The sequence below is a fragment of the Gigantopelta aegis genome, chromosome 9 (genome assembly GCF_016097555.1).
Source record: "Gigantopelta aegis isolate Gae_Host chromosome 9, Gae_host_genome, whole genome shotgun sequence".
In the NCBI taxonomy this organism is placed as follows: domain Eukaryota; kingdom Metazoa; phylum Mollusca; class Gastropoda; order Neomphalida; family Peltospiridae; genus Gigantopelta; species Gigantopelta aegis.
In genome coordinates this window covers 49993821-50021214 of record NC_054707.1, presented here as the reverse complement: position 1 = coordinate 50021214, position 27394 = coordinate 49993821, and the positions used below count along the sequence as shown (strand labels likewise).

Below are 27394 nucleotides of genomic sequence, written 5' to 3'. Positions count from 1 at the left end.
TTTACGCACGTTAACACAGTTTTGGTTAGTTGGTATACATGTCCATCTTACGCCTATAAACTGGAGATCTAGGCTGGATGAGAGTTTAATCATATTTGTTGATAATATTAAATGTTTGCCAATATGCTGCCTTGTTCTTCATATTTAGAATGAATATTTAAATTTCATTAACAAAAGGAAACTGATCGATTATTTATATGATTATTTATTGGTGGTCGAAAAATACACAGAACCAATGCGTAGCCAGCATGAGGCATACGAGGCGCTTGCCTCTTCTGAAATTTCCCCAGATTTATTTTATTTTTCCCCATGACATTGATATTTATTTTAAAGATCTGGGTTTTCCTCGGCGTTTTTTCCTCTCTGGCTATGCCCCAGAGAACATATTTCATTGATTTTAATTATGAAATTGAGGTTTGATGTACTTGAGAAAGCCAGAATTAGGGTTGCAGACTTAAATCGTTTGGATGGATACATAAAATACCTTGAAATTATAGCATCAAAATCTCATTTATTTTTCCCGACCAGGTTCATTTATCTTCTCCTGGTAACAAATGCACAATTTTTGAGTGCTTTGTAACTGCCGCCGATAATGTATATCATTAATGTGGAGAAGTCGGTCCATTGCAGTTTTGTGGGTAGCCGCTGGCTGACATGGCATATATACAACTGGCCACGGCGCGGTTCTGTTGGCGGTGGCTGAGACCCGCATGGTGACTAGATCTCGCCATGTGGCAGTTTCTCGCTCAACAACAGTACCGTTTATTTATTTATGTATTTATTTATTTGGATTTTATTTGAATTGGATTTTGCTATATTTTCATTGATGATTTATTTGCATATTTTCGACAGGTGTATATCTGGTTCCAGTGTACACTGTTGCTCAATTTATCTATTTATCTATTAGTGTTCATTTATTTATATTTGGGTTGCCCAAATGCCCTATTTTCGGGTGGTAACCTTAAATTAAGCCGTGGCCAATTCAGCCAATAAACACAATATTTTGAATTGTTATCTTTGATAATAACATTTAATCTTTCTATTAAATGAAGTTATGTAACGACAGTGTATGCAACATGTAGGTATTAGATATGCTATTACATGTATGCAACCTGTATTTGATTGTATAAAGCATAATTTATGTATTATTGCCTAAAGAAATATGCTTTTATTGTATTTATTTGTCAAAATAATAGGCGCCTATTCAGTGATATCTTTTTGGCAACAACCTCAATGACAATTTGGTTTTTTTTATCCAAGAACTTCAGTCTTTGTCCGCTTCGTCGTGGAATTACCCTGCTACATTTTCCATTAGTAGCAAGGAATCTTTATATGTACCATCCCACAGACAGGATAGCACATACCATGACCTTTGATAAACCAGTTGTGCACTGGCTGGAATGAGAAATAGCCCAATATGCCTACTGACCAACCACGCATCAAGCAATTGTTTACCGCTGGGCTATGTCATGTCCTGGTTGTCAGTAAAGAGTTTCGACAATAATAAATAAACTAACTACTGGTTTGCGGGTCTATCAACAAAGGTTAAACAAATATATCACAAACACAGTGGAATATGTAACAAATGGCTTTAATACATCAACCATTATTACCAGTCACAGTGGACTACTCATACTTAACATTTCTTTCTCACAGAATATACATTTCAAAAACAAAATCATGACAATTTACAAATGGATTTGTTTTTCCCCTCGCTCTCTTCAGAAATAAAGATATCTGTTGAACAATACTGTCCATTAAAACCCCCAATGATAATGTAGGTTTAATATACCTTGCAATGAGATCGGTATATTCAATCAGGACCTGCAGTAATCAACTATTGAATTAACATAGTTTTTTCAATCTCACCCACCCCCAAACAATTAACAGAAAAAAAAAATCTCTACATCCCTAGGCCACATCTTTATTGCAATAAAGATTAAATAAGATTTGTTTGGAAATGGAATGCTCTACAGCTTTTTTTGTTGTGAGTCTTCAATTTTTTTGTAGTCCCAACAAAATGAAATGTATATTAAAAAAAACCCTGTATATAGTCTATTTTTGCAGCCACAAAAGTATAATAAACCGAAAAAAACCCAAGGGATCTCTCTTAATTCACAAGATCTTCAGATCAGGTAACTTACCAAGGTAATAGGCACTTAATTTCTATTTGATAAAGGCAGTTGAGTCAAATACATGTATCATAAAATAACAATGTATACAAATCATATTGTTACCATAGTACCCACTCCTGTATTTAAAAGCAAGTATCAATAATACTCATTGTAGCACTTTTTACATTTAAACATCATCAAAACTTTTCCGTAAGCAAAAACACTCTCCTGAAATGTGCAGGACGAGCAATCACACAAAGTTTGCTGCTCTCCCAAAACTTTCGTAGCGTGAGTGGAAGGGAATGTGAGTGACCATTCTCCTTTCCAGGCAAAAATATACTTGGCACAGTTACTGACATTATAGTGCATTACCAAGCTGCTAACTAGTTCAACATTTACAGTAAAATCATAAATTATACTATCTGTATGTTTTTAAAACTCTGAATGTTTTACATTCTTTTCTTACTGGTGTTTAAGAATTCAGGTTAAAAAAATAAAAAATCCTCTTCAGTTTCTTGTTTGTTTTGTCACAGGTGGGTGTAGGATTCTTCTTTTTTTATTAATAATAATTTTATTGTTTGAATACTATAAAAGAATGGAGCAAAAGAAAATTCTTTAAAATTAAAAAACAAATGGCATCCATTTTTTGGTTATTAACACATTAGCAATCAGAATGCTTATATGGGCAGAATGACACCCTACCTTGTTTATAATTACAAATAAATTGTAAATATATCAAGAAAAGTAATCAATTGATGGCAAATTATTAGATCTGATGTAAAATATATATTAAAAGCCATTCATGAACATTCTTTCTGGCTATTAAGCAAACAGTTGTAAACTTCAAATTTAATTTACTTATCCCAGTATGCTCCACATTGTAGTTGGTGTTCATCTTTAGGAAAAAATCCAATTAACTGTCTGAAATTTGGTAGACAGACCAATTACTTTCACAATATTTTTCCTTTGTATTATTGTCACTGAAATAAATGTTTGAACAAATAACATTCTGTCCATTAAGTGAATGCAACACATTTCCTGCCAGTAATCTGAATTCTTATGCTGGTATATAATACATATCTAATATTTATTACAAAAAGACAATGTTTGTCTTAAATCTTCTAATCAATCCATTCTTTCAGATAAACAAACAAATAAAAGAAAATCCCATTTTCATACATTTGATTTTAGAATGTTTTGTTCACAGATTCACTTTTTAACAAATTTAACAACATGAAACTTGCTGCCTTTTTTGTAATTTGAGCAAAATGTAGTTTTTATACATTATATGTACAGTTTTTATACATTATATGTTCAGTATCTACAATTCAAATATAACTTAGATTTTTCTTCATTCCTGGAACTTGTGAACAGCATCAATATGATATAACCTCCTCAAAATGTCCATAATAGTTGTAACAGAATATTGTTAAATTCCTCAGTATTGTTCCCATTCCAGTATGATGTACTCAGTAACAAAATGATAACAATAATATCAAGAATAAACATTTTAAAAAGTTATTGCACAAGATTCTATTTCAATGAAGAAGTTCTTCAATGTCATTCATTAATTCTGCATCATCGATCTTATCACAGTCCAAATCTCCTTCGACAGGAAATTCGTGAAAATTTAGTAAATCGTCATCATCTTCTAGCAGTGATAACCGTATCTTGTTTGTGGATGGACTGAAATAACACAAGAAAAAAGAATCAAACACTGATATACGCACTTCTCGTATAATGTAAAAATCAACTTTATAGCATATTTTACACATTTTAACATAAGTAGTGCATCTATAGCAAAATATATCCACCATGTCAACAGGCCAGTATTTGGTAGTGTTTGGTTTCAACTCTGGTTTCACTACATGATTTGTTCTTTCATCATGGACCACAGATTTTAAATGAGCATTATATAGAATTAATTGTCTTGTCTACCATAAATTGGGTTGGTGTTTAAATTTTAATTAAAACAATGTTTTAATTCATGATCAAAAATCACACACAAAAAAACAAAAACAAAACCCCAAACATTATAGATCTAGCTGTATTTAGAAAACCGTAATACATTCACAAATTAATTTTACATTATTTAACATGCACTCATTGATGCAACTATGAACCAAGTTTCCTTGAGTTGGGACTTATTGTCTGAACAAAACATTTAGTCATTTGTAAGTTGCTATGGGGCGACCGGTAAATATAAAAGTTGTGTCTAGCAGAGGGCATGCCTACCTGTCCACTCACCCCGAGCAATACCAGTGTTTACTGTGAGGTGTTAGCTCTATACAGAATGATACGGATACATTCAAGATAAAAATAAGGGTCCAAGTGTAAAAAATAAATACCTTTCAGTATCTATGTTTGAAGACAGTTGTCTGGTGACTGACTTCGATGAAGAGTTTTCTCTTGTTTCTGTAGTGCCACAAGAAATATCTATTCTCTCATGAATTGCACTTGGTGTCACTATAACACTAGACTGAGCCTTTACAGTGCAAGCGTCAGACACAATGTTAGCATCCGTGTCAGCCACAGATGGGGCAGTTCTGTCAGTGGGACTGGATCGCAGCGGAGAAACTTGAAATGGGGAAGGTGTGTTTTGGATGATCGGCTGTAATGGTTTAACCGACGCCAGTTTTTTGTTTTTCACAGTTTCTTGAGAGATTCGAGTGGCTATAGCTGTTACTTGGGACTTGGATGATGCCGAGTCTGAAAAGGAGACAAAGCAAGACCTGTTAGTACATATATTTAAAATAAAGACATTTATGATCTGTATTAAAAAGCAGAAACCTCATCATATGTGCTTCTTCACACTATGTTATTTCTGAGAAAACAAGAGTATGCAGACACAAAATGTAAGAGAAAAAAAGCAAGCCCCAAAGGACTATGATCACATTTACCTACATAATGATATTTTTAGTTTTAAACTGCTAACCGTATCACAAACTCGACAAGTGAGAATACTGGGCCCAACAAATGTTCAAAGGGCCATAACTCAAGAAAGTCGAATTTATCTATAACTTTATATGATAAAGCTACACACAAAATTTTGGCTCAATATTTTGAGACATTGCAGGAAACATTCCAGAAAAATATATGTGAGGCAGACAACCAAATAGGCAAATAGACATACAGATGGACAGACAGAGACAAAATCTATAGGCCTCTTGAGTTGGGACTGTTATGTGGACTAAGAATATAGTAACTTGATCTCAAATCTATTATTAAAGAGGTGGAAATGTTTGATTACCTTTATCATCCAAGTCAAATACAATAGGCCTTATGTTAGCTTTCTGTTTGACTTTGTCACCATTCATGGCAGCCATCTGTTCAAGTCGTTTCATCCTTTTCTCTTCCATTATCTGGGCAAAGCTCTTTATCTCAACAGCTTTGGCTGGCTGGAAGTAACAAAAAACATTAACAAATTAGTTATTATTATATAAGCATCCAACTGTAATCAACGAGAATTTTTTTTAAAAGTAGTAAAATATGACGTAATTTATTTTAAAAACTTGAAACATGATTTTCACTACTGTTAAATCAATTTTTAGTAAACACACTGTGTTGTTCTGACCAAATGTACAACAAACGATTTCATTATAACTCTAGTTAATATTAACATGCTACTCTTTTTTTTTTTTTTTTATCCCACTGCCCCCTTTCCTTTCTGTCCTGCTACTTTTAATGAATACCTTAGAGCATGAAAAAAACCCCATATTTTCTTAAATAAGATTTTGTAGTATGCTTCTGCATCAGATTTCATACTGGCTAAAAAATGATATTATCACTTGCAGTATTACTATGGAAATGGCAAAAACAAGAAACTGTAAGTGGTAAACTGAAAAAAAAGGGTAAAATAGACAAACAAATTTGGTTTGAAATAATTATCACAAAACTATGTTTGGACAACAAACCTCAGTTTTCTCTACAGCTTTAACAACAGGCGTGGTTTCTGGGGAAATAATGACAGTTTTCCTTACAACAGAAACCTTTCTTGGTGATCCATGTCCTGCAAAAGAAAACCTATGATTTCAAAATCCAACAAAAACTGTATACAGAAGCCATTGGGTGTAGTGAAAAAAGGTAAATCATAGCATTCACCAAGAGGAATATTTTACAACACGCTATACTTTTACAATTGTTAATTTTTTGTAAGTATACATTAATTATAAGCCACAATTAATCTCAGACCAACCTTAAGTCTCCAGTAGTCTTTTATGTATAATGGTTTTGGTGTGTGTTTACTCAAATACATTCAAGTTACTATTTTACTATTTATCATTATTCATTACCTTTATCATAACATTTATACGCAACTTATTCCCATATAACTATATCTTAGTACTCTTCACAATTTCAACTGTTAACAATATGTTAAAGGGAAGGAAATGAATATTTGTTTAAACTATGATTATTTGGTGTCTAATATAAATTATATTGGACCAGAGTATTTGAGTATTAAACTCGACCCAGACAAGAGTACCCGACATTATATGATAATAAGATTAAGGAATAAAGTAAAATAGCATAATGCATTTTAATTCCAGTGCCGAATCATACCACTGTATTGCATTACACACATTCAACTTTAGTTTTCCCACCATGTCTCATAGCTCTACAATGTAACCGGAGGCAGCATATAGCAAAATTACATCAACAAATATACTCCAATGAGAGTGCTCTCCCTTGCACGAGTACTAGAGTCCTGTGCCCGAGTACTGGTAGAGACCCAATAATACAACCGTCATTAACTGGGATGGGTAAAAAGCCTGTTTGGTCTGCTAAAAGCAATTACTGGGTCTTCTGAGGCTGATCAACCCTACAACCCACTGTACCTCGGGCGAGCACTCTACCACTGAACTACATCCCACTCTTCAACATGTACAGCACATACCTGCAGTCTTCAGTGCAGGAGGTGTATATATTTGTCTTTCCTTCTTCAAAGACTTTGTTGTTTGTGCAGTTTCCCGTCGTGTAACTGGAGTATCTGTACCAGTTAGTGTATCGCCCACTGACGAATCTTTTGTCTTCCCATTGCGTGGTTTCTTACTGGCAACTGTATCCAAATCATCATCTTCTTTGTTTAAAATCTTAGTCCGCTCTAAAAGAATAAAATGATCAAAATAGGTGCCCATTATTCATACTTAAACATCTAGAATGTTCATTTGGCAATTCTAGAAATGGGAATAATCGGAATCCAAAATGAGAGAAGCAGATTTCAATTCCAATAGTATTTCTACAATTTCAGACCTGGTTGTGGTGTGAGCAGAATAAAAGATGGAGGATGTTGGTATATGTATGTACATAAGTTAAAAGTGTGTTTTGTTTAACGACACCACTAGAGCACATTGATTTATTAAATCATTGGTTATCGGCTATCAACTATTCAGTAATTTTGATGTAGTCTTAGAGAGGAAACCAACTACATTTTTTCATTAGTAGCAAGGGATCTTTCATAAGCACCATCCCATAGACAGAACAGCACATACCACAGCCTTTGATATATCAGTCGTGGTGCAGTGGCTAGAACAAGAAATAGCCCAATGGGCTCACTGACGGATCGATTCTAGACCAACCGTGCATCATCCGAGCACTTTACCACTGGGCTATGTATAAATACAGTATTATGCACAATTTATGTAGTGTTCTAAAAACAATGGTGGTGATATTTTTTACAAACCAACATAGGGCGACTGTTCCTATTTTGTTCATATGGTGGAATACTAAGAATAGTTCTCACTAAATTCTAACCGCCCAATCGAGCACTCGCACTATTTCTGTAAAAATATTGAATATCTCAGAATACAACATATTTTAATTTTTTTTAATAAATTTGTTTTAATAATAATTACTATTTTCTCACCTTCTTGAGCCGCCCGTTTCTGTTTATTGCGAGATAAAGTCTTCAGTCCAACAAAACCAGCTAACAGAGGTTTCCTGCGAGGCACTGCGGGCTTCGACTCAGCTGAAAAACATACGTTTTAAAACATATTACATATAATTCTCTCCAAAGAAAACTATAACAAGTGATCATCTAAAAAGTAAAATTACTTGACTATCAGGTAAATATATTTAATTTCACAGTATCTGATAGAGTAAGAAAGAGATACACCATTTCTGCAGCACTCTATAGCAATTTACTTTCAATGACATGGCACGTACAGTTTATTGCTATCACTTGGGGTGCATGACGTCAAAGGAAGAATAATCCAAGATATTCCATGCTGTAGATTATTTTTAACACCTCAAAGACTACGATTACATAATGTTCTGTTCTGTCAACTGTAATGTTATCACTGTTTGTCTCCATACTTCCTTCTTATAACCTAAAGAGAAAAAAAAAATAACTCAAAGAATTGTGTTTAACAATACAGTTATAGCAAAACACTTAAAACAACAACTGATCGAATCTAGTTTTTACCAGAAGTTATGGCAGACTGTGCTTTTCTTGCCTTCTCTTGTTTGATTTCTTCCAAGGTCTTCACTACAATACTGTCGATTTCGTCATCACTCGTCTCTGTCAGAGAAACAACACATATAGCTAAAAATCATACTGTGATGAAATTAGAGCTGGTTTCGTGTTTTAATACCTACTGGTAATTACTGGAAAAACACACTGACACCACACTAGAATAAACTTTTTTTTTTTAAAGTTTCACAAAAAATTTTAACAACCTCTTCTACGTTGTCATGGTTACAGGGGTGCAAAAATGAAAAATATTTAACTAGTCACCCTCACCAATAACCAGCAAACTTACTAGTCCATTAGAAAAGTAAATTCAACCTCCTTTTTATTGCAGCTTTTGTTCTATTATATAATGATACTAATTTAAAATGTGGAAAACAAACAAAAATAAAGTATACAGAAAAATATTCAACTGAATATAAATGCTTTATTAGCTTGGTATGGAAAAGGAGGTAAAGTATCTGTAAAGACTGCTGGTTATATTTCTTAACTCGTCCATCAGACATTTTACTCGCATTTAGAGAGTGGACTTGTACTTTTGCACCCTTTACAGTTACATTAAAATCACTGAATGTTTGGCAAGAAGGCAATAGATAAAAAGATCATCATTTTTTGTGCAGAATTAGCACTAGTGGAGTTCCCAATAGCCAATACCTCTAAGCAATAAACAAAAGCACACCATCTGCTATCCAGAAATGGACAGTCCACAAGAAAATGTTTATAGAAACATCTTCTCAAGTGAAAAGAACACCAAATAGAGAAATTCTAATTTACCTGAACTGTCTGAAGACGTTGGTGGTGATTTTTTGATTTCATGTATTCTCTTTGACTTGTTTGCAACAGCAGCTTCCCATCGACTCTGTATGGCAGCAGCTTTATCCGGCTGAGCATCGAACTCTACAGGGGAAGTTCGAAGCACAATGGTCTCTTCCAGAGTTAGAGACTCCTCTGCTCTGGACATCTTGATACCAAGCCGGCTCTTCACATGTTTCTCGGGAGACCCGTGCATCACGTGGATCCCCAGTCGGCTTTTAACAGGAAGAGATCTCTTCTTTTCCAGCGGTTCACCTCCTCCGAGATCAGTGCTTGATTTCGACCCCAAACGTCTCTTCATCGTTTCTGAACAACACAACAGGCTTAATTATATATCTATATGACAATATTCGTTTTGTTAATTAATATAAACCATTTCATTTTCCAAAAGACTAACCCTTCAAAAACATTTCAGTCTGCATTCAGAATGCATTCATGAATAGTAAATAATCAACATGAGATGTAAAACATGAACAAAAATGACCAGACCGTAACATAAAATGTTAGTTAATCCAATTGAGGCCTTTTTGATTATTAAAATCTTAAGCAGCATTTCTAGGTCTACTTAAACTAGTCCAGAACAATCTGACATACTGAACCAATCTACCCATCACACCAAAACAAAATATTGACCGTTTTTGTTGGTATTAAAAACATGATGCCATTTAACAACATTATACCTGATAAAGTTAACTTTGGGACATTCAGCTCCGTGGTTTTATTCATCTTTATCTTTGTGTCTGAAATCATGAATTAAAAAAAAGTTCTCATTAACTTGTAACATTTATCCAGGCCTTTGGATTTCTCGGAAACAATCATTTAACACAATCCACAATTAACCCGATTACTGAAATGGTTTCTGATGGGGTGCAAAGAACCAACAGGTTTGTTTTTCCATAAAATGAAATTATAAGTCCTGTTAGCGTGCTGGAAAAACTGGCGTGGGAAAGAGGAAAATAAGGTTTCGAACCAGTTCAGATTTGACAATAGTCAGACAGGGATGAGATGTCTTCTTTTCCCCAATTATTTTTATACTTAAACAAGAAGAAAAGAAATAATGAACATAAATCGGAGAATAAAACTGCAAGTTGCGGAAATTTGGAATTTTGAATTACAGCAAACAATATCTTGTCTTACTTGGCTTTGGCGGTTCAACATCGTCAATGATGACATTCCGTCTCATTACACCAGGCTTAACTGGAAAAAACATCCAGTAATAAGCTAATTAATAAATATATATTTATTTCCATGCTGTCTTATGCTAACAATAAAGTAATATACCTCAAATCAAAGCAATATTTATCAACACACTTGTACAATTTGTCATGAGATGCACAAATGGTTTATCACTTTTGTAATTGAATCTAGCTTTCTCCACCTGGGATAAGCCTTTCATTATGGATAAAAAATCTAATCACTGTGAATAGGATGTTTGTTGGGGTAAATGCACTGCAGATATGACATGAACAAAATTGAGGGGAGTGATTAATCACTTGTCCAACTTAAGATTATGGGAAGCTATTCGAGGTATTACCATATACTGCAGGGGTGCATAAATGGAAAACATTTCACTAGCCCGCTGGACCAGAACCAATTAAAATTTACTAGCCTGCATAGAGTGAGAGGCATTGGGATGTTTACAGTGGTGATCACGAACAAGTTTAAGCCAGTTCACATATTGCTATTTAATACATACCTTTAAGTAAGTTTTTTTTCTTTTTCTTGTCTTCACTATCTGCATCTGTACAGTCTGTAGCTGCAGATGTAAAATGTATATTAATAATCTCAAACTATCAGAAAATGAGTTAAATAATCGGGCTAATCTTTGGTCTCAATCTATTTTAAATTCATAACTGTGTTTGGGTATGTCACAAGTCAATTTCCTTGTATATGTTTTACTGACAGTGGTGCATTACTTTGTCTGTACAGTATAATACCCTGCTGTTGAGTTCGACATTTAGAATCACACATGCAGTTCGTGCTGGGATTGTTCCATTGCTGGCTGCTTTGATAACCAGTGTGGGTCGTTTTATTCAATTAGATGGACCCGGTTAGCTGCAGGCTTTGCACGTGGCAGGAGAAGTTGTGGTAACCTGTGACTGAGATGTAGGAACTGGTGTGGACAGCTGGGGTGAGTACACTTTTTTAAAGATTATTGTATTTTGGCAGAATAAGTATATCATAAAGTGTATAACGCAAAATTGCACCACACATTGTATATTTGTATTGGTAGGTAGACTGTTATATATTTAGAATGGTGATGAATATTATGCATTGAAACAATTGAATATTATGTATCAGAATAATTAAATGTATGTAGTAGAGTATAGTGTAAGTGCGATTAGTGGTCTTAATAGGAAGCTTATAATTTTTTTAGATATTTGTTTACATTTCATGTTCGAGGTTTTTCGTTATATACTAATCAACAAAAGTAGCGATGTTAGGTTTTACCTATTATGGGTCTGGCAATATGTCTAGCATCTAGAGGTGCACAGTTAATAGTTAAACATGACTATTGTTGATGAAATGAATATTTCAGGTGCATGCAGTTGGAGAACATCGTTGACAAATAATTTAGTGCTCGTGTCCATGGACACATTATTTGTATTTGACCTATTTCTGTTATAGGTTTTATGTTGGTTTTATGAGCTGGAGAAAGGTGAAACTGACGTCACAGCTTTAAGATGGGATTTTGAGTTCGGGATGAACTAAAGTTATTTGGTGGAGCATGTGGAATGGTGAAACGGATCAGTGACCTTGCAGTCATCAACAGAAGCTGTTGGATGACCAGTAAGGATTCAGAGTGAAATTATAACAGTTATAAAGCTTAAAACATTCACATTTAAAACACACCGTGAATGCTTGTGAACGTTTTTTTTAAAATAATTAATTTGATTTTGAAAGACTGCAATAAATGTGTTGTAAAATACATATATATATTTATATTTGTAAATATAGCGGAGTGACAGTAAGTGTTAATTAGTAGAGGCACTGATTTTCCGTGATCGCGGAATCGCAGAAATGCCTATCTGAAACAGAATTCCAGATTTTTTTCCAAAACATTATTTAACTTTAACGCATTTGATTAATTAAAATTTATTTTTCGAACTAGAAACTATGGACACCGACATCTGCCTGTGCTACGCTACGACACTAGTACCTTTGTATGTTACGTCAAATGTTTAATGTAGAGTATCTAGACGTTTTACCAGTCGTGTTTTCTTCGCTTATTCCCGGCGATTTAACGGGAAAAAACTAACATTGTGAGCTAAAATTGTCCGATATTTACTCAAGTGAAAGATATATTATGTTATGTTTGCTTATTAATTTTTAACATTTGTGGCATTGCCATATTTCCAATCTCACAAAGGAATGCAGTAATTGAATATTGTATGCCAGGCTTTGTTCAAAATAAATTATACAAGGTAAGTGGTTTATAGTGTGATCGTATGTAATTATTTTCCTGATCATATCGTAAAGAAAACCGCAAATGTCCGAAGTCTGTCTCGTGGCGTATTCGTGGTTAAATTTAAACCAAAAATAAATACAAACTACTGACATGTTTTGCCTCATTGCATATTTATTTATTTTATACCAGCAATTAATTGCAGTGTGTGTGTGTGTGTGTGTGTGTGTGTGTGTGTGTGTGAAACAAAAACAGAATTTGTTTAATACTGTAACGGAAAAAAACGGAATTTGTTACATTATGAAATAGAAAAGGGAAAAATCTGAAACGGAAAATCAGCGCCTCTAAATTAGTTCTAGGAATTCGGAAACTGTTTCCGCTAATTTTTAAGGTTCAGTGTTCTTGCTGCTCCATTTAAGCGGGGCGGGCTGCCCCGCTATTGCATTTTGCTGCCCTCCTTTCACATTCTCCGCCCTCCTTTATTTTTCTGCACTCATCTTTATTTTCCAGCACCCTACTATATTTTCCAGCACCTATCTCCGCTATTTCCAAATACATACTTTTTTCCACAAATAAAAAAACAACAATCAATCTGCACATTGGACATCAAAGGAAACAAGCCGCACTGTGTACGAAAAAGCAATTGACGAAACATTTAACGACAGTTACCGTAACGTAATTTAACAGTATTTTTAACATTCTCTATTTTGTCCCATACCTGTATCCATTTGTATGTTTAATACACACAATAAAAGTTATACTTTATTTGAGCAATGAAAACATTTAAATTTTTTACGGATTCAGCAATCTTCTGATTGCAAACCCCCCACTTATTTGGCACCAAATTTGTCATGTGATCAGAACAATCATTCCGTCTTTTCTTTCCACTAACTATCGTGATATTTTGTCATCAATTGCAGATATAATTGGTTGTAACTGATGATTTTTACTTTCTGTCATTCTGTTTATTGAGTAGTTATTTATGAAATATTGTAAACTTTTCATTTTGGGGAGATATCACCGCTTATAAAAACAACGTAAGTGGTAGTGTTTATCATTAAAATAATTTATCTTGGGTGCCAAATAATATATACACAGCCTTTACAAAAAAAAAAAAAACTACTTTTAATCAGCTGGCAATAATATTTTATCACAGCGATAGATTCATTCGATAGAGATGGAAACAAAAAATGTATTAGACATTAGGGGATCACTTTACAAACATATTTATTGTTTTTCGTATATCTTGAAATCATTATTAAAATAATATTAAAACTGATCGGTTCAGCAAAACCGGAACTGCCCGTGAATGTCAGACCGATAACATCTTCAGTTCAATTAAAAACGAGTCTGCTTGCATTTCGTCTAAATGTTTTTGCTTTTTTGTAGGCAAAGTCTACCAACACACAACAATATGGTAACCAAGCCCCCCCCCCCCCACCAAACTTTTTTTAATTTATATTTTTGCTTTTCGTTTTTGGGTTTTTTTTTTTTTAAGGGTGTGGTGCCGCGCAGCCGCCCTCCTTTAATTTCACCAAACGAGAACACTGAGGTTGTAAATACATTTATTTAATTTAAGCAGATTTGTTTGTTGTCATTTTTGTTAAGAAATTCAGGTAGTAACTGAGTCAGTCCTTGGTCATACCTGGTTGTGAAACAGTATTTGATACAAAATATAAACAGCATATCAGAATGTTCATTTAAGAAAATGGAAGGTACAAATTATATATTCTTTATATTACTACTGTATTCAGCAAGCATTTTCCTTTTTTTGAATGATGAATGATCTCTGTACAATTTCAGTTTTTTTACATGTTCTAGTAATAGTCATGAATACATCAAATATTCTTGCAATTATCAAAGAAACCGAGGGACTTACTTTTAAGTGAAATTACCCTACCATTACAACTTTATGACTTTTTTTTTTCATTACCTATTGTAGTTACTTCTACAGAGTGGAAGGCTATTGAGCTGTCATTAGGCCGTTTTAACTTGCATACAGTATCATTATTTCCTTCTTACCACATACAGGGCATTCACCAAGTCATATTTTCTGACATTGGCTGGATATAATAACAGATCAATCGAAAATTTATTTACTCAAAGTAATAATCAATTTATTTTGTTGTTCTTCTGTGAGATAGACCTTTGACTTTTGTTTTCAAAAAGTATTTTTCGGAGAGTATTTTCGCTTGCCAACAACGGCGAAACATCAGTTATTTTGAAGAATCGACAGCTAACTTTGACAACTAATTTAATAATAAATTTGATCATTTTACCAACAACAAAACACTAATTAGGAACAATCACATGTAAATACAGGCCATCTAGTCGCAAACATAAAAGTAATCTTCAACTTAATCAATTTATTTCTGTTGTGTTAAACATTAACTGTCCTAAAATTAAAAATTAAAATAATACTAACACTTTCACAAATAAAATTTGTTTTGTTCTTATACATGTTTTAAACAGGGGTGGGAATTGGTGAATTGTAAAAAAGAGGAAATCTAGAGGGGTCTGGGGTGGTGAACTGTAAAAAAAGAGGAAATCTAGAGAGGTCCGGGGGCAAGAATGATTAAAATGTGAGGAAACGCAACGTTCCATGAGAGGAAAACCGCGGATCCAAGGAGAATTCGCACCCGTTTACGGAAAATTATATTTTTTGGTTAGTATTACACAAAGATTTACTATTTTCGGTTAAACCGAGATTTGAGCATTTTACATAGTATTTAATGAACTAATACACACCGTGTACATGGATACGCCTTTCCTTCAGTGCAGCCTCCTTTTGTCGCTTCACTTTCAGTTCAGCTAGGTAGGCTTTGCGCAATAACACAGGATTAACTTTCATCACTGGCTCAACTTCGTGATCAGAATCTAAAATAAAAAGTGTCTAGTATAGAATTTCACTGTCAACATGAACATCAGCTATATAGCAATTATGTATTAAAAATACATACATATTAATCAAGCTAATAGTTTTTACACCTATTACAAATAAGAGGAACAATGTGATACCCTATTTGCAACTCTTAATAAATACGGTTGTGACGGAACATGCTCTTAATTTTGTTTTCGCCTGTGGCGATATTAATTATTTTAGAGGGCCGTGTGCAGTTCCAATATGCACTTAAGCCCAGGGGGGCACTTTGTTACTTAATACCTCTGCACGACGGTCGTCGAGCTCTTCTATTACACACCCAGCCTAAGTGCGCAGGCCATGTGGCCAGTAGTTACGTAATACCTCTGCGAGTTCTGTTTTACAACCAGGGGATTGTCAGCGAACTGGCGACAGCAAGTCTGACCATCTAAGAAAAATATGCCGGCTTGGTCGCTGTGGAAATATCACTTGTAGGTATTTGGTTCCGCGATGTACCCCTAGGCGATATTCGGTTTTATAATAAATAGCTAGGGTTTTAGAGATATCAGGGAGAAACATAGGAAGGCTGCAGGGGAAACGGACGTCGTCCACTGAACGAAATATATAAGTTCAGTCCGGACGTGGTAATTATATATTATTTCTGCTCGGTGTATAACCTTGATGTGAGTGATGTGACTTTAAATATTTTAATACTGTATTATACCAATATTATTTAGACGGTGCTGCCGGTCATCTGACGCAGTAAACTGTAGGCTCATTGTCTAAATTATTAAAGCTTAGCCAGTCATCCTAGAGGACCTAGGTAAACTGTTGGTTATCGTCTTTATTGTGATACGTACCAGTATTATTTCTGTGTTACAAGGTTACTGAATGAGTAGTTAAGGGTTAATTAAAAATTAACCAGTTAGGAATAGAGTTGTAATTCCTTTATTAATTAAGTTCCCCTGGAAGCGTTTCTCAGTTATCACACGTGTGGGTGTTGTGTCACGGTGAAGTGATTACAATATTGTGTAAACTAGACACCTAGAGATTAACTAATTAAGTGATCAGTTCTGGGTTGTTATTATTTGTTGTTGTTAATTAACTACTGCGGCAGTACATTTGTCAGCGTAGTATTAATACAAATTCCAAAGTGTATTGTGTTTTGTTGTGTTTTCTAGTGAACTAAACGTGCTATAATAATATATACTTTATATAAGATCTTATCTCTGATCATACCTAGACGAGCCACACGGGTTTTTGAACTGCCCGTTACAGAGAGATCTAATAGATATACAGTTAGGAGAGATATTTGGATAATCGTGTTTCATTCAGTTACGGGTATTATAGGATCCCTGTGACAACGGTTAACTATAAAAAAAATAACTATGAGTAATTGCCGAATGGATATACCACATTAATTAATGGCCGTTTATTTATACAAAAAAATGGGTAAAATACTAATTAATTCATATCAAGTATGCTGTCTTGGTCACGTTTGAACATTTAAGGTATCTGTATCATATTACAAATTATATTCAAAATATTTTCCATTTAATTAAAGGTAGACCTAGTAAAGCAAAAAAACTTGAACAAATCATGTACCATCAGAAAATGGATTCACAACAATTGGGTCGATCTTTGGGCTGGATCTGTTTTCAAAATCCAGCTGTGGACTGGTGGTGTTTCGGTTGAGTCGTGTGTCAGACAGGGATGTCAGTGCGGTCTTGGGTGTAGCTTTCATCGCCACCAGGGCAGGGTCAGACCTGCGAGTTGTTCCATCAGTCACAGGACTAATAGCCGGTATGCCTGGGGCAATGTTCGCATCTACTATGTTCCTGGGTGGATCTGCCTCAACTGAAATAACAAAATACGATGAAAACAACTTTTCCTATTCTTTATCAAACAGTTTCTCACATTCTTTTTTTTAATCCACTCCAAAATACAATGGAATTACAAATTAAACCAAAAGCTACAAATATTAACACAAATTTAAATATAAAAAGAAAAAAAATATATATGTGTCACAACACATTTATGTAGTGCACCATAGTACAGGAAATATTTTGTTTTTGAAATTTTAATTAGAAACAGTTGCTAATTAATTTTTTTAATTTAATGATTAGCAACTACCATTTAATGTTTGAGATTGTGCAGCGATCTCTGAACATAGCACATTGTGATGTGATACTGAACAAAATGTTCCCTGCACTACTAGACATTTATGGGCATATATAAATGTTGTCCTGCTTTATTTCATTCATGAACATACCTAAATGGCCAAATAGTTTTTACATGTACCTACTTTTAGGAATATATGATGATACAGAAATACCAAACCCACATATTTACTTAACCAGTCAGGGGTACTAGATCTTTTTTCATTCACTTGCCATGAGGCCAGTGGATTTGAAAATTCACTGACCATTGTGAAAAATTCACTTGCTCAATTTCAACTTTTAATAAAACAAAAAACCAGTAAATGAATAATTAACTTTTCAATGTATATTTTGCATACTGAGATCATGTTTAAACAATTTGTCAATTTACACAATATGCAAATAGGCTCATTAGGTATACTTTATGGTTTGTTTAGAAAAGCATGCAAATAATTTAAATCATTTTAAAAGAAAGTTACCTGTCAAAATTTTATAAGAATTGTTTCCACTAAAACGACCTAAGTTTAAAAATAATCAATGTTACCTATTACAACAATTAATAGCATAAAAAAAACAAATGAATATTTTGTCACTTATAAATGAGTATATATTTATTAACTTATGAATGGGAACACCTCTCCCCAAAAATACAACATTAAAAAAAACTACTTTTAGTAGCATGAAGTGTACATGCATTACAGTTACCATAGTTTGACAACCAATAGCCAATGTATTTTTCATGCTGGGGTATTGTTAAACATTTATTCATTCAATTATGTATTACAGTTTCAGGCTTACAACACACACAAAGTGATTTTCCAATGTAATTACTTTGTTAATTTATCTATTTTATGATATTGTATACTAATTATTTTTAGTTTTGATTGATTTATTATTTATGTGATATTTTAGAAATAAAAAATAATTTACACATTTTAAATTTTGCAAATGTAAATAGTGACATGCAACCTTAAAGACTGGTTACCATTTTGCATATTACGCTTACACTGTATTACTATTAATATTAGAGTAACAAATCTTTGGGTTCCAGTGTAAAGAAGAAAATGGTAGCAAACTATGAATGTTTGTTTTTGGTGTTTACACTTTATAACTAGAATAAAATTTACTTCAGTTGGTATATTAGTATCATGGATGAGTCAAAGATTACTGGTAGCCAGCTATTTGTTAGTGAAATACTGCACGTCACAGCATATCGAAAGAAGAGACTTGTATGTTTCTTTTGTTTACGTATAATTGTAGCAGGTTTTGTTTGGGGGGGGGGGGGGGGGAGAGAAAGAGAGAGAGAGAGATATTTTAGGGAGGGGTACCATTAGCCATCAGGATCGCACAAAGTCATTTTTAGTGGCCCCAGTCAAAAAAACACTTGCCCCAGGCCACCGTATTCTAGAACATCTGCCAGTGGAATCTTAAAATTGCTAATAAACGCATTGTAAAATAATTCAGCACATTGTTACTGAACCAGCATTAGAAACAAACATATAAACAAACTGAACTTTAATTGAAAACTACTAACCTGTAGCAGTCTCAGGTTTAGCTTTGAAGTGTTTGAAAATGCAGTTTGGCTTCGTGCATCCGGTCGGCTGGTTCTCCCAGTAGCAGGGGATGTTTCGTCGGTCAACCTGTAAGAAGCCACCAACAGCACAACATGAATACAACTTTAGAGCCAAAGTAGTAAAATGCACTTTGTTTATCTGAATAATCTTACTAATACACCAAATTGTTTACAACTGTTACAATGTTCTTTTCTTCGAAATTTACATATATACAGGTGGCCAATTTCTGTTTGAGCTGCAACAATGTATTCCGTGCACAAAAACAGACTATCTGCTATATGTATTTGGTATCCGGTACCCAAAGAATAAACTATAATGGATGTGTTTTTTGGGGTTTTTTTTTTCTCAATATAATTATTGGCATTTGTGAATAATTATTCATAGTTGAGACCCCATGTTTGTGATATATGTATCATATTCGCCACTTGGTGTATTCATTGCAGCTCATAACAGTTGAACATGTATTTGACAGCGAAGACAAAAATGTTAAAAACAATATAAACTCACAGCTATTTCCATATGTCGGTACATGCAATTCGATCTGAAGCAATGCCCACTCCTCCACAAGGAGCAAGTTGTTTCATTACCAAGGGCAGCCTCTACATGGCGGAAAGGGCAGTTGTCTCCCTGTAAAACATTTTAGATTAAAATAAAATGATTATAACTGAAGAGAAATGACTAATACAATCTAGTAATAATTAATATTTAGATTTATTTGTTCAATTACAATATATATACATTCAAAACAGCGACAGTTTAATAGTCATTTTCTATAGCAAGACCACTTGTGTTATTTCTGTGACATCAATGCCTGTGAAATAATATATACTTGGCCAAAAACGTTTTAACAATTTGGTTAATGTGCTTAAATAACAGAAAACGTGTGACTTTCAAAGTGAATTCAGACACTAACTCATGCATCATTTGTCAGTGTAAGTAATAGGAGAGTTTCAATACAACATGAAATGCGTAACTGTAAACCACTGAATGTTGCTTGGGGGTCCATGCAAGAAAATTTAAAATTTTCCATAATGTGTCAATGTGTGTACAAACCGTGTAATAAAAATTCAAGAGAATATAGTGTGTCATAATACAGAGTGAGGTAGTGGTACCCACCTTATTACACTTGGAGTAGTAGTAGAAGTAGCAGTCATCTCCTGTATCACTCATCCTGTCTGTCAACATATAAATACTTATTCAAATGTTTTCTTCTCCTAAATTAAAATAAATGTATCTTCCTCTTATTAATAAAGTTTTACTTTTTTTTTTTTTTTTTTAAATTTGCTTTTTGGGTTATTTTATTTCCAAAAGTTCAAAAACCAAAATAATCTATTCTCTGATGCCACAAAATGTCCATTGCAATTAACGGAAACAAGTAAATGTGTGTGCTGTAAAACAATTTTTATCACTTTTGTCTTCACGTCTTTTCTATGTCCAGTTTTCAGTTTTAATGGAATAATGAAGTCTTAAAAAGTTGTATCCTTTCTTCACAGACATCTGCAGATAAATCACACAATATCCCAGGATTCCTCACAAAAATGTCCTTTCACAAGATAAATGAATAAAATGTTCGATTCTGGATTATATCAAGATACGGAATTCCTTTGTAACAGGTCAGTGGATATTTCAGCAGAGAGAACAATATAATGTTAGACCCAACTGAAGATTCAGATCAGCTGGTAACACAACAGAAGGTCTGTAAACAAAACACCACAATAAGAAATATATACAGAATTCTGTCTCTAAGCAATGGACATGAAGCTGGCAAGTTGTTGTTATTTCGTTAAGTAAAATAAAATATAGGTCTCGTTGTCCCGTCCATCTTGTAAACAGAATCAAGACACTGGTCTGCCACCCACCCTGCAAAATGAAACGAAAGTAGTCTCAGCACATGAAAAGATATGCACACATTGTGGTGGGGAAACAAGGTATTAATTGCTCCCATAACTAAGATTGTGAGGAGCTATTTTAATTTCTTTTCCATTATCTGTATTAAACATTGTTAATATTCAATATTACTACATGTACTATTAAACCACAAATTTGCAGATGTTAAGGGGTGCTGAAAATTATTCTCCATGAACTAGTTAGGTTTGTGATGGGGAGTAATATCACCTTTTAAAGCCCGAGATCTGTGTGTCTATACATACATGTACATAGTGTTAACACTTTGCTTTAAAACTAAAAATATCCCAGTGTCAATTCAACAAAAGCCCATTATTCACTCAGCTGTTATTAGATATATATATACCAGGGTTTTATCACCTATGTTTCCAAACTCCAATAATCAGCATCATTCCCCACCGTTACTCAAAAGCTATGTCATTTTTATTCCCAATATTTGAGTAAAAAATTCCCAATCAATGTAAATAATTCTCATTTTTTATTATATAAAGGCATATTTTTAAAACAATATATAAGACTAGATATTAATTTAAATAAATACAAGTATATATATATGTATAGTATTAGTCTTTTCGATTCTAACAAGATGTTTTTAAACTGAAAATTCCCAACATTTTGTAAAGCAACGCTAAAATCCCCAAAGTCAAAGCAATGGTTGTCAAGTCAAATTGTACAAATAAAACCCTGTATACAATGACACTGTATATATACTTACTTATGGTACTAAAAATACTTGTTTATAACATCTAAAAGAAACCTGTGACCATATATGTACTTATGTCAATGCAAGGTCTAGATACAATGTATCCAAGGTACAATGGAGATAATCTTGAAGTTAGTCAAAATATTAAATGATTGATCATGATACTGTTGTTCAAAGATCACACTTAATTGCTGGGGACAAATGTAGGTGTGCACACATGTAAAATTAATAAAAAAAGAAATGCTCATTTTATTTTTATAACAATACAAACCACTCAGTATTTTTAACACTATTTTACAGGCCTTGATCTTAAAGGGACACACCCTAGTTACGGCTAGTTGTTAACCATTACGGCGTTGTTTTTCGCTATTAAACCCATTTTTTCACAAATAAAATTGCACTTTACTTACCGTTTATTATTTAGAATATACATTTCCATTCACCTGAAGTGTTTTTTGGTAATCCTGGTGTTTGTAATACCACAAAATGCATTTTTCCTATTTCTGAAAAACGGGCGCACGTTTGAGAAAAAAAAACGTTGAGCAGACAAGGTCTAATCTATTTTTAGACGGGATATTTCCATTTCAATGTCACAGACGTTGGTATACCATGTGACCGTTATCATTTTGGTTCGGTTTGTTTTCTTGTGCACGGTTCGCGTGATCAACATCATTTGTTGTTGTTCATTTGTGAGATTTTTCTTCACAGTTTGTGAACATTTTCAGTAACAATAAAGTTCAGACAAGTAAGTATCTCATTACAAAACGTTACAAACCCTTAAAACCAATAATTTTGCCAAGTCCTACGATATCTGGAGTGGGGATACAACCATGACAGAACAGTTGGAACATGTCCAGGAGTGGTGAAAAGAACGCACCCCAAGTCTGTGAAATTTGTCGTGACGTAGGCATTGTTGTGCTTCGAGCGACATCTACCGGTGACATCAGAATACTAACTTTCAAAATTATTTCAAGCAATTGGGACATGGGGATTCCCATGGTATTTATCGATATAAAACCTGCTTTTTCACTCCATTTAATAAAAACGTGATCTAAGTGTGTTACAGGTTTGTAGATTAACCAAATGATAATTTATTTTCGCTGGATGGAACTAGGGTGTGCGGCTTTAAAAAATTTTTAGTGGTAGCCAGCCGGGCTAACAGGTTATGAAATCTGGTAGCCTCAGTAAAAATGGGTATCCCCATAATTTTAATTTTAAAAATTTAAAGAGAGAAAAAAGCAAAATCAGTTATTTCTAAAAACAAAAGTGTTTAAGCATCTTGATGACTGCGTAGGAACTGGATGTGCCAAAAAATCTAGTAGCCCAGCAGACTACTGTGTTTAGACATCTGGTAGCCCAAATAAGAAATCGGTAGCCAAAACACCCTGGGCTACTGCTAAGGTCGAGTCCTGATTATTATTTGTAAACATTTTGATGCCAACTCTCCATCCACGTCATATAGTAGTCAGTACACGTGTGGTTCGTATTCTTGTAAAAATGAAGAACTAGAAAATGAAGAACTGGTGACTGCAACTATGATTCAGGCATCTGAGAATTTAAACTTTGTGGAACCCATTAAGATTTATGTGTTCAACAACATGCAAGCAAAACAATCATTCTTAAAGGCCTGATATTAGGGCTATGTGTATATTATAGTGACTTACCTGATATATTAAAAACAAGGACCTTGGCTCCAGCATCATCATCACTACCAGCCAGATAACAGAGCTCATGCTACACACGTGGAGCCAGCGTTGACAGGAACACAACACCCCCAATCCATTCCTACCCACCTATGCCTGCCATAAGGAACTTGTGCTATTCTTGAAGCCATTGGTTAAAGGCACACCATAGAGTTCTCCCTCAAGAAACCTCTTCCCCTTCTGCCACCCATACAGCCAGTTGATAGGAACTCCACAGAAGACAACACTCCACCCATTCCCAACCAAAACCCTGTGCCTGCCACAAGGATCTCATATTATTCGTGGAGCCAGCGTAGATAGGCACACCACAGAATTCTCTCTCGAGAACCCACTTCACCCTCCCCACCACCACCCATACACTGTAATCTCATGTTACACACATGGAGCCAGTGTCGATAGGAATAGCACAAAATTATCAAAGATCCAATTCCTCCACCAACCACACAAACTGTAGTGCTTGCCATCATGGATCTCACGCTATACTCATGGTGCCAGAGTTGACAGGAAGAAGACAAAATTATCTTTCAAGGTGCCACTAAGAATATTAAAACATTATCATGCTATACTCTAGGAGCCAGTTGATATAATGATAGAAAACAACCCAATTCTGTCACTGAGCAACTTTCCACACTCCCCACAAACTTCAATGACTGCCTTCAAGGATGTCACTAGCCACCAATGGTAAAAAACAACCCAATTCTCTAGCACTGAGCAACTTTCCACTCCACACAAACTCAATGACTGCCTTCAAGGATGTCACTAGCCACCAATGGTAAAAATAAGCAGACATTTTCACTAGTCCACTGAACAAGTACATATAGAAATCAACTTGTCTGCCAGCATTTTCATTTGTCCAAACAAGTAGTTTTTTCATTCAAGTGCAAAGACAATGTTTTTCATTGCTCAGAATGAAACTGCATTGAACATTTTCACTGGTCCACTGGACAACGATTGGGATATATTTTGATTGTCCAAGCAGATTTTCACTTGCCAGAACAAACATATAACTTCTTACTTCGAACAGTGTACACACATGGAAAAACACCCACAGAATGAACTCACAAGAAGCCACACACACACCCTACCCACACCCACCACCACACACAAACTGCAATGCCTGCCATCAAACATCGCAACTACACACTTAGAGCCAGCATTGATAGAAACACCAGAAATTTACCTCAAGAAGCCACTAACTACCCCACCTCACTAAAACTGCAATGTCCCCAATCAAAGATTTCACCCACCATGGAAACAGCACACTGCAGATTGTTTTGTTTTTCTTAAATGCCATAACCAACCCAAACACCCATTACTTTCATTTAAGCCAAACTTTTTTTCAACAATAAATCAACATACCACATCCTCCATTTACAGGTTGATAATATTAAATAAATGTATGATGCATATATAATCAAAATCAAATCTGATTAAACATTAGCAAAAGACAAATTTTATTTGAGTAAATTATTCTGTAATGTTTAAAAATTCAGTGTCAATTTTGTATGAAAGAAATGTTTTATTTAACGACGCACTCAACACATTTTATTTACGGTTATATGGCGTCAGACATATGGTTAAGGACCACACAGATTTTGAGAGGAAACCCGCTGTTGCCACATAGGCTACTCTTTTACGACAGACAGCAAGGGATCTTTTATTTGCGCTTCCCACAGGCAGGATAGCACAAACCATGGCCTTTGTTGAACCAGTTATGGATCACTGGTCGGTGCAAGTGGTTTACACCTACCCATTGAGCCTTGTGGAGCACTCACTCAGGGTTTGGAGTTGGTATCTGGATTAAAAACCCCATGCCTCGACTGGGATCCGAACCCAGTACCTACCAGCCTGTAGACCGATGGCCTGCCACGACGCCTGGTCAATTTTGTATGAAAATCCAAAATATAGCCTGTATATCACAATAAATGTTTTAAAACCTCATCCATGGTTCCTGTGCATTGTTAAACTAAAAAGGTATTTGAATATTTAAACAATGAATTTGTATTGTCCTATTACCTGTTCTTACTACTGTTTACGAATACTATGTTGATAAAACTATGCAGATGCATCCATGGCTCAGTGGAAAAAGTACTGAATAAAGCCGATATTTGATGTGATCTCCAAAAACCACTAATCCAGACATGTATATGATTGGCAACGGCACCTTATTGATGAAATAAGATGGATAAACTAACTTTAATCACAAAGTAATTGGCATTACATAAATGTGTATGTATAATGCAGCCTGGCATGATGTCAGTGAACCTTCAAAAATAGATGTTAGATTGTTTTGTCAGTATTTAATACCCGACAAACTGCTAAACTGCTTAGTGACAGCGTTGTGAATTCCCAAACTATGTAGTTTCTGCTGCAATATTTTCGAATAAGGGTAGATCACTACTACACACCCCCACACAGCATTCGCATAAACATCAGTCCATCCAATGACAGGAATAGCCAGGACAGCTGCCTCTTACACTCGATGATATTTGCACCATCCTATGCCATATGGTGACATATAGCAACAAAACTTGGTGTGCAGCTAACATCAAAGTCAGATGTTACTTGTTATGCTTACTTAACTCATCCATCTGTTCTGGCTCTGGGTGACAGGTGTCTAAATCAGAAAGCTGTTATGTTCAGCAGGTCATTTGGCCATCAAGGGCATAGTCGGGTACCTTGAGCTTTCTGATTTAAAATTTTCAGAGTGATTAAATTGACCAACATTCTTACTAGTCCGCCCTTAAGCATGATGATTGCATGCATATATTCACGGAAAGAGTTCCACTCCAGACCATCGGGACTGAAGCCGAGCAATGTATCCACTCGACAGTGGATCAACAATTGAAACTGCATTTTAATACTTATAAATCTCATAGGGTGTATTTTGACGGAATGAACTGAACGTCTACGGAATAAAACGAAGATTTAGTCCCATGATGCCTCATACTGTCTTCTGTGCGATATTTCTTCCAAAAGCACCATCAAAAGCACCCTTGTGGCGGAAATTTTACACAGAATGGTCAAAATGTCTAAATTGTTCAAAGGCAAAACATAGCGATACTGGATTACAAAATATAAACATTATGTTGGTTTTATTGAACAAATTGTTTTAAAAGATATTGTATATAACTATCACTAACCCTAACTGTAAACTAATTATTATTCTAACAAATATTTCTTTATAAGGAACTTATAACTACATGATGCACAGGAACCTTTTTGTGATAGTATGTTATGTAACCTATCTCAGTATTCAAACAAATTATGAAACCCTGTACTCGGCCCGTTTCAATTTGTTTGGTTTCAAAATCAATCCCAAAATTTAAAACGGGATTATAATAATTCGTTTTACAGATATTTTAAGAAACAATTTAAGATGAGAAATACAAAAACGTCTATGGAACAACACGTCGTAAAAATGTTTTAAATATATCCCCTTTCAATTTGTTTGGTTTCAAAATCAATCCCAAAATTTAAAACGGGATTATAATAATTCTGTTTTACAGAGATTTTAAGAAACAATTTAAGATGAGAAATACAAAAAGGTCTATGGAACAACACGTCGTAAAAATGTTTTAAATATATCCCCCAGTTCACGGGGAAAGATAAAAATCTATAACAAACTTGCTATTTTCTTCTCTAAAAATGGCGACAATCAATAACCATGATAACTAGACCGTTTATCTGC

At 34.5% G+C, this 27394-nt stretch overlaps 1 protein-coding gene across 1 annotated transcript; it reads right to left on the bottom strand.

Moving 5' to 3' along the window:
• Positions 1-1575: 1575 nt before the first annotated feature.
• Positions 1576-27358, bottom strand: LOC121382213 (zinc finger CCCH domain-containing protein 11A-like). The gene is made up of 17 exons (XM_041511739.1): positions 27331-27358; positions 20509-20567; positions 19900-20019; positions 19353-19458; positions 17265-17516; positions 15548-15676; positions 11090-11149; positions 10531-10590; positions 10074-10133; positions 9355-9699; positions 8536-8631; positions 7978-8079; positions 7009-7215; positions 6029-6123; positions 5365-5512; positions 4463-4823; positions 1576-3800 (listed from the first exon to the last, which is right to left on the bottom strand). Exons 2-17 carry the CDS (start codon positions 20560-20562, stop codon positions 3653-3655), a joined length of 2343 nt encoding a protein of 780 aa, XP_041367673.1. The 5' UTR covers positions 20563-20567; positions 27331-27358; the 3' UTR covers positions 1576-3652.
• Positions 27359-27394: the final 36 nt, after the last annotated feature.

Coding starts and splice junctions, on each gene's coding strand:
- LOC121382213 (XM_041511739.1), bottom strand. CDS start 20,562: ATGAGTGATACAGGAGATGACTGCTACTTCTACTACTACTCCAAGTGT. Junction 10,134..10,530: donor TGTTGAACCGCCAAAGCCAA/GTAAGACAAGAT, acceptor TCATGATTTCAG/ACACAAAGATAAAGATGAAT. Junction 9,700..10,073: donor CCCAAAGTTAACTTTATCAG/GTATAATGTTGT, acceptor TGTGTTGTTCAG/AAACGATGAAGAGACGTTTG.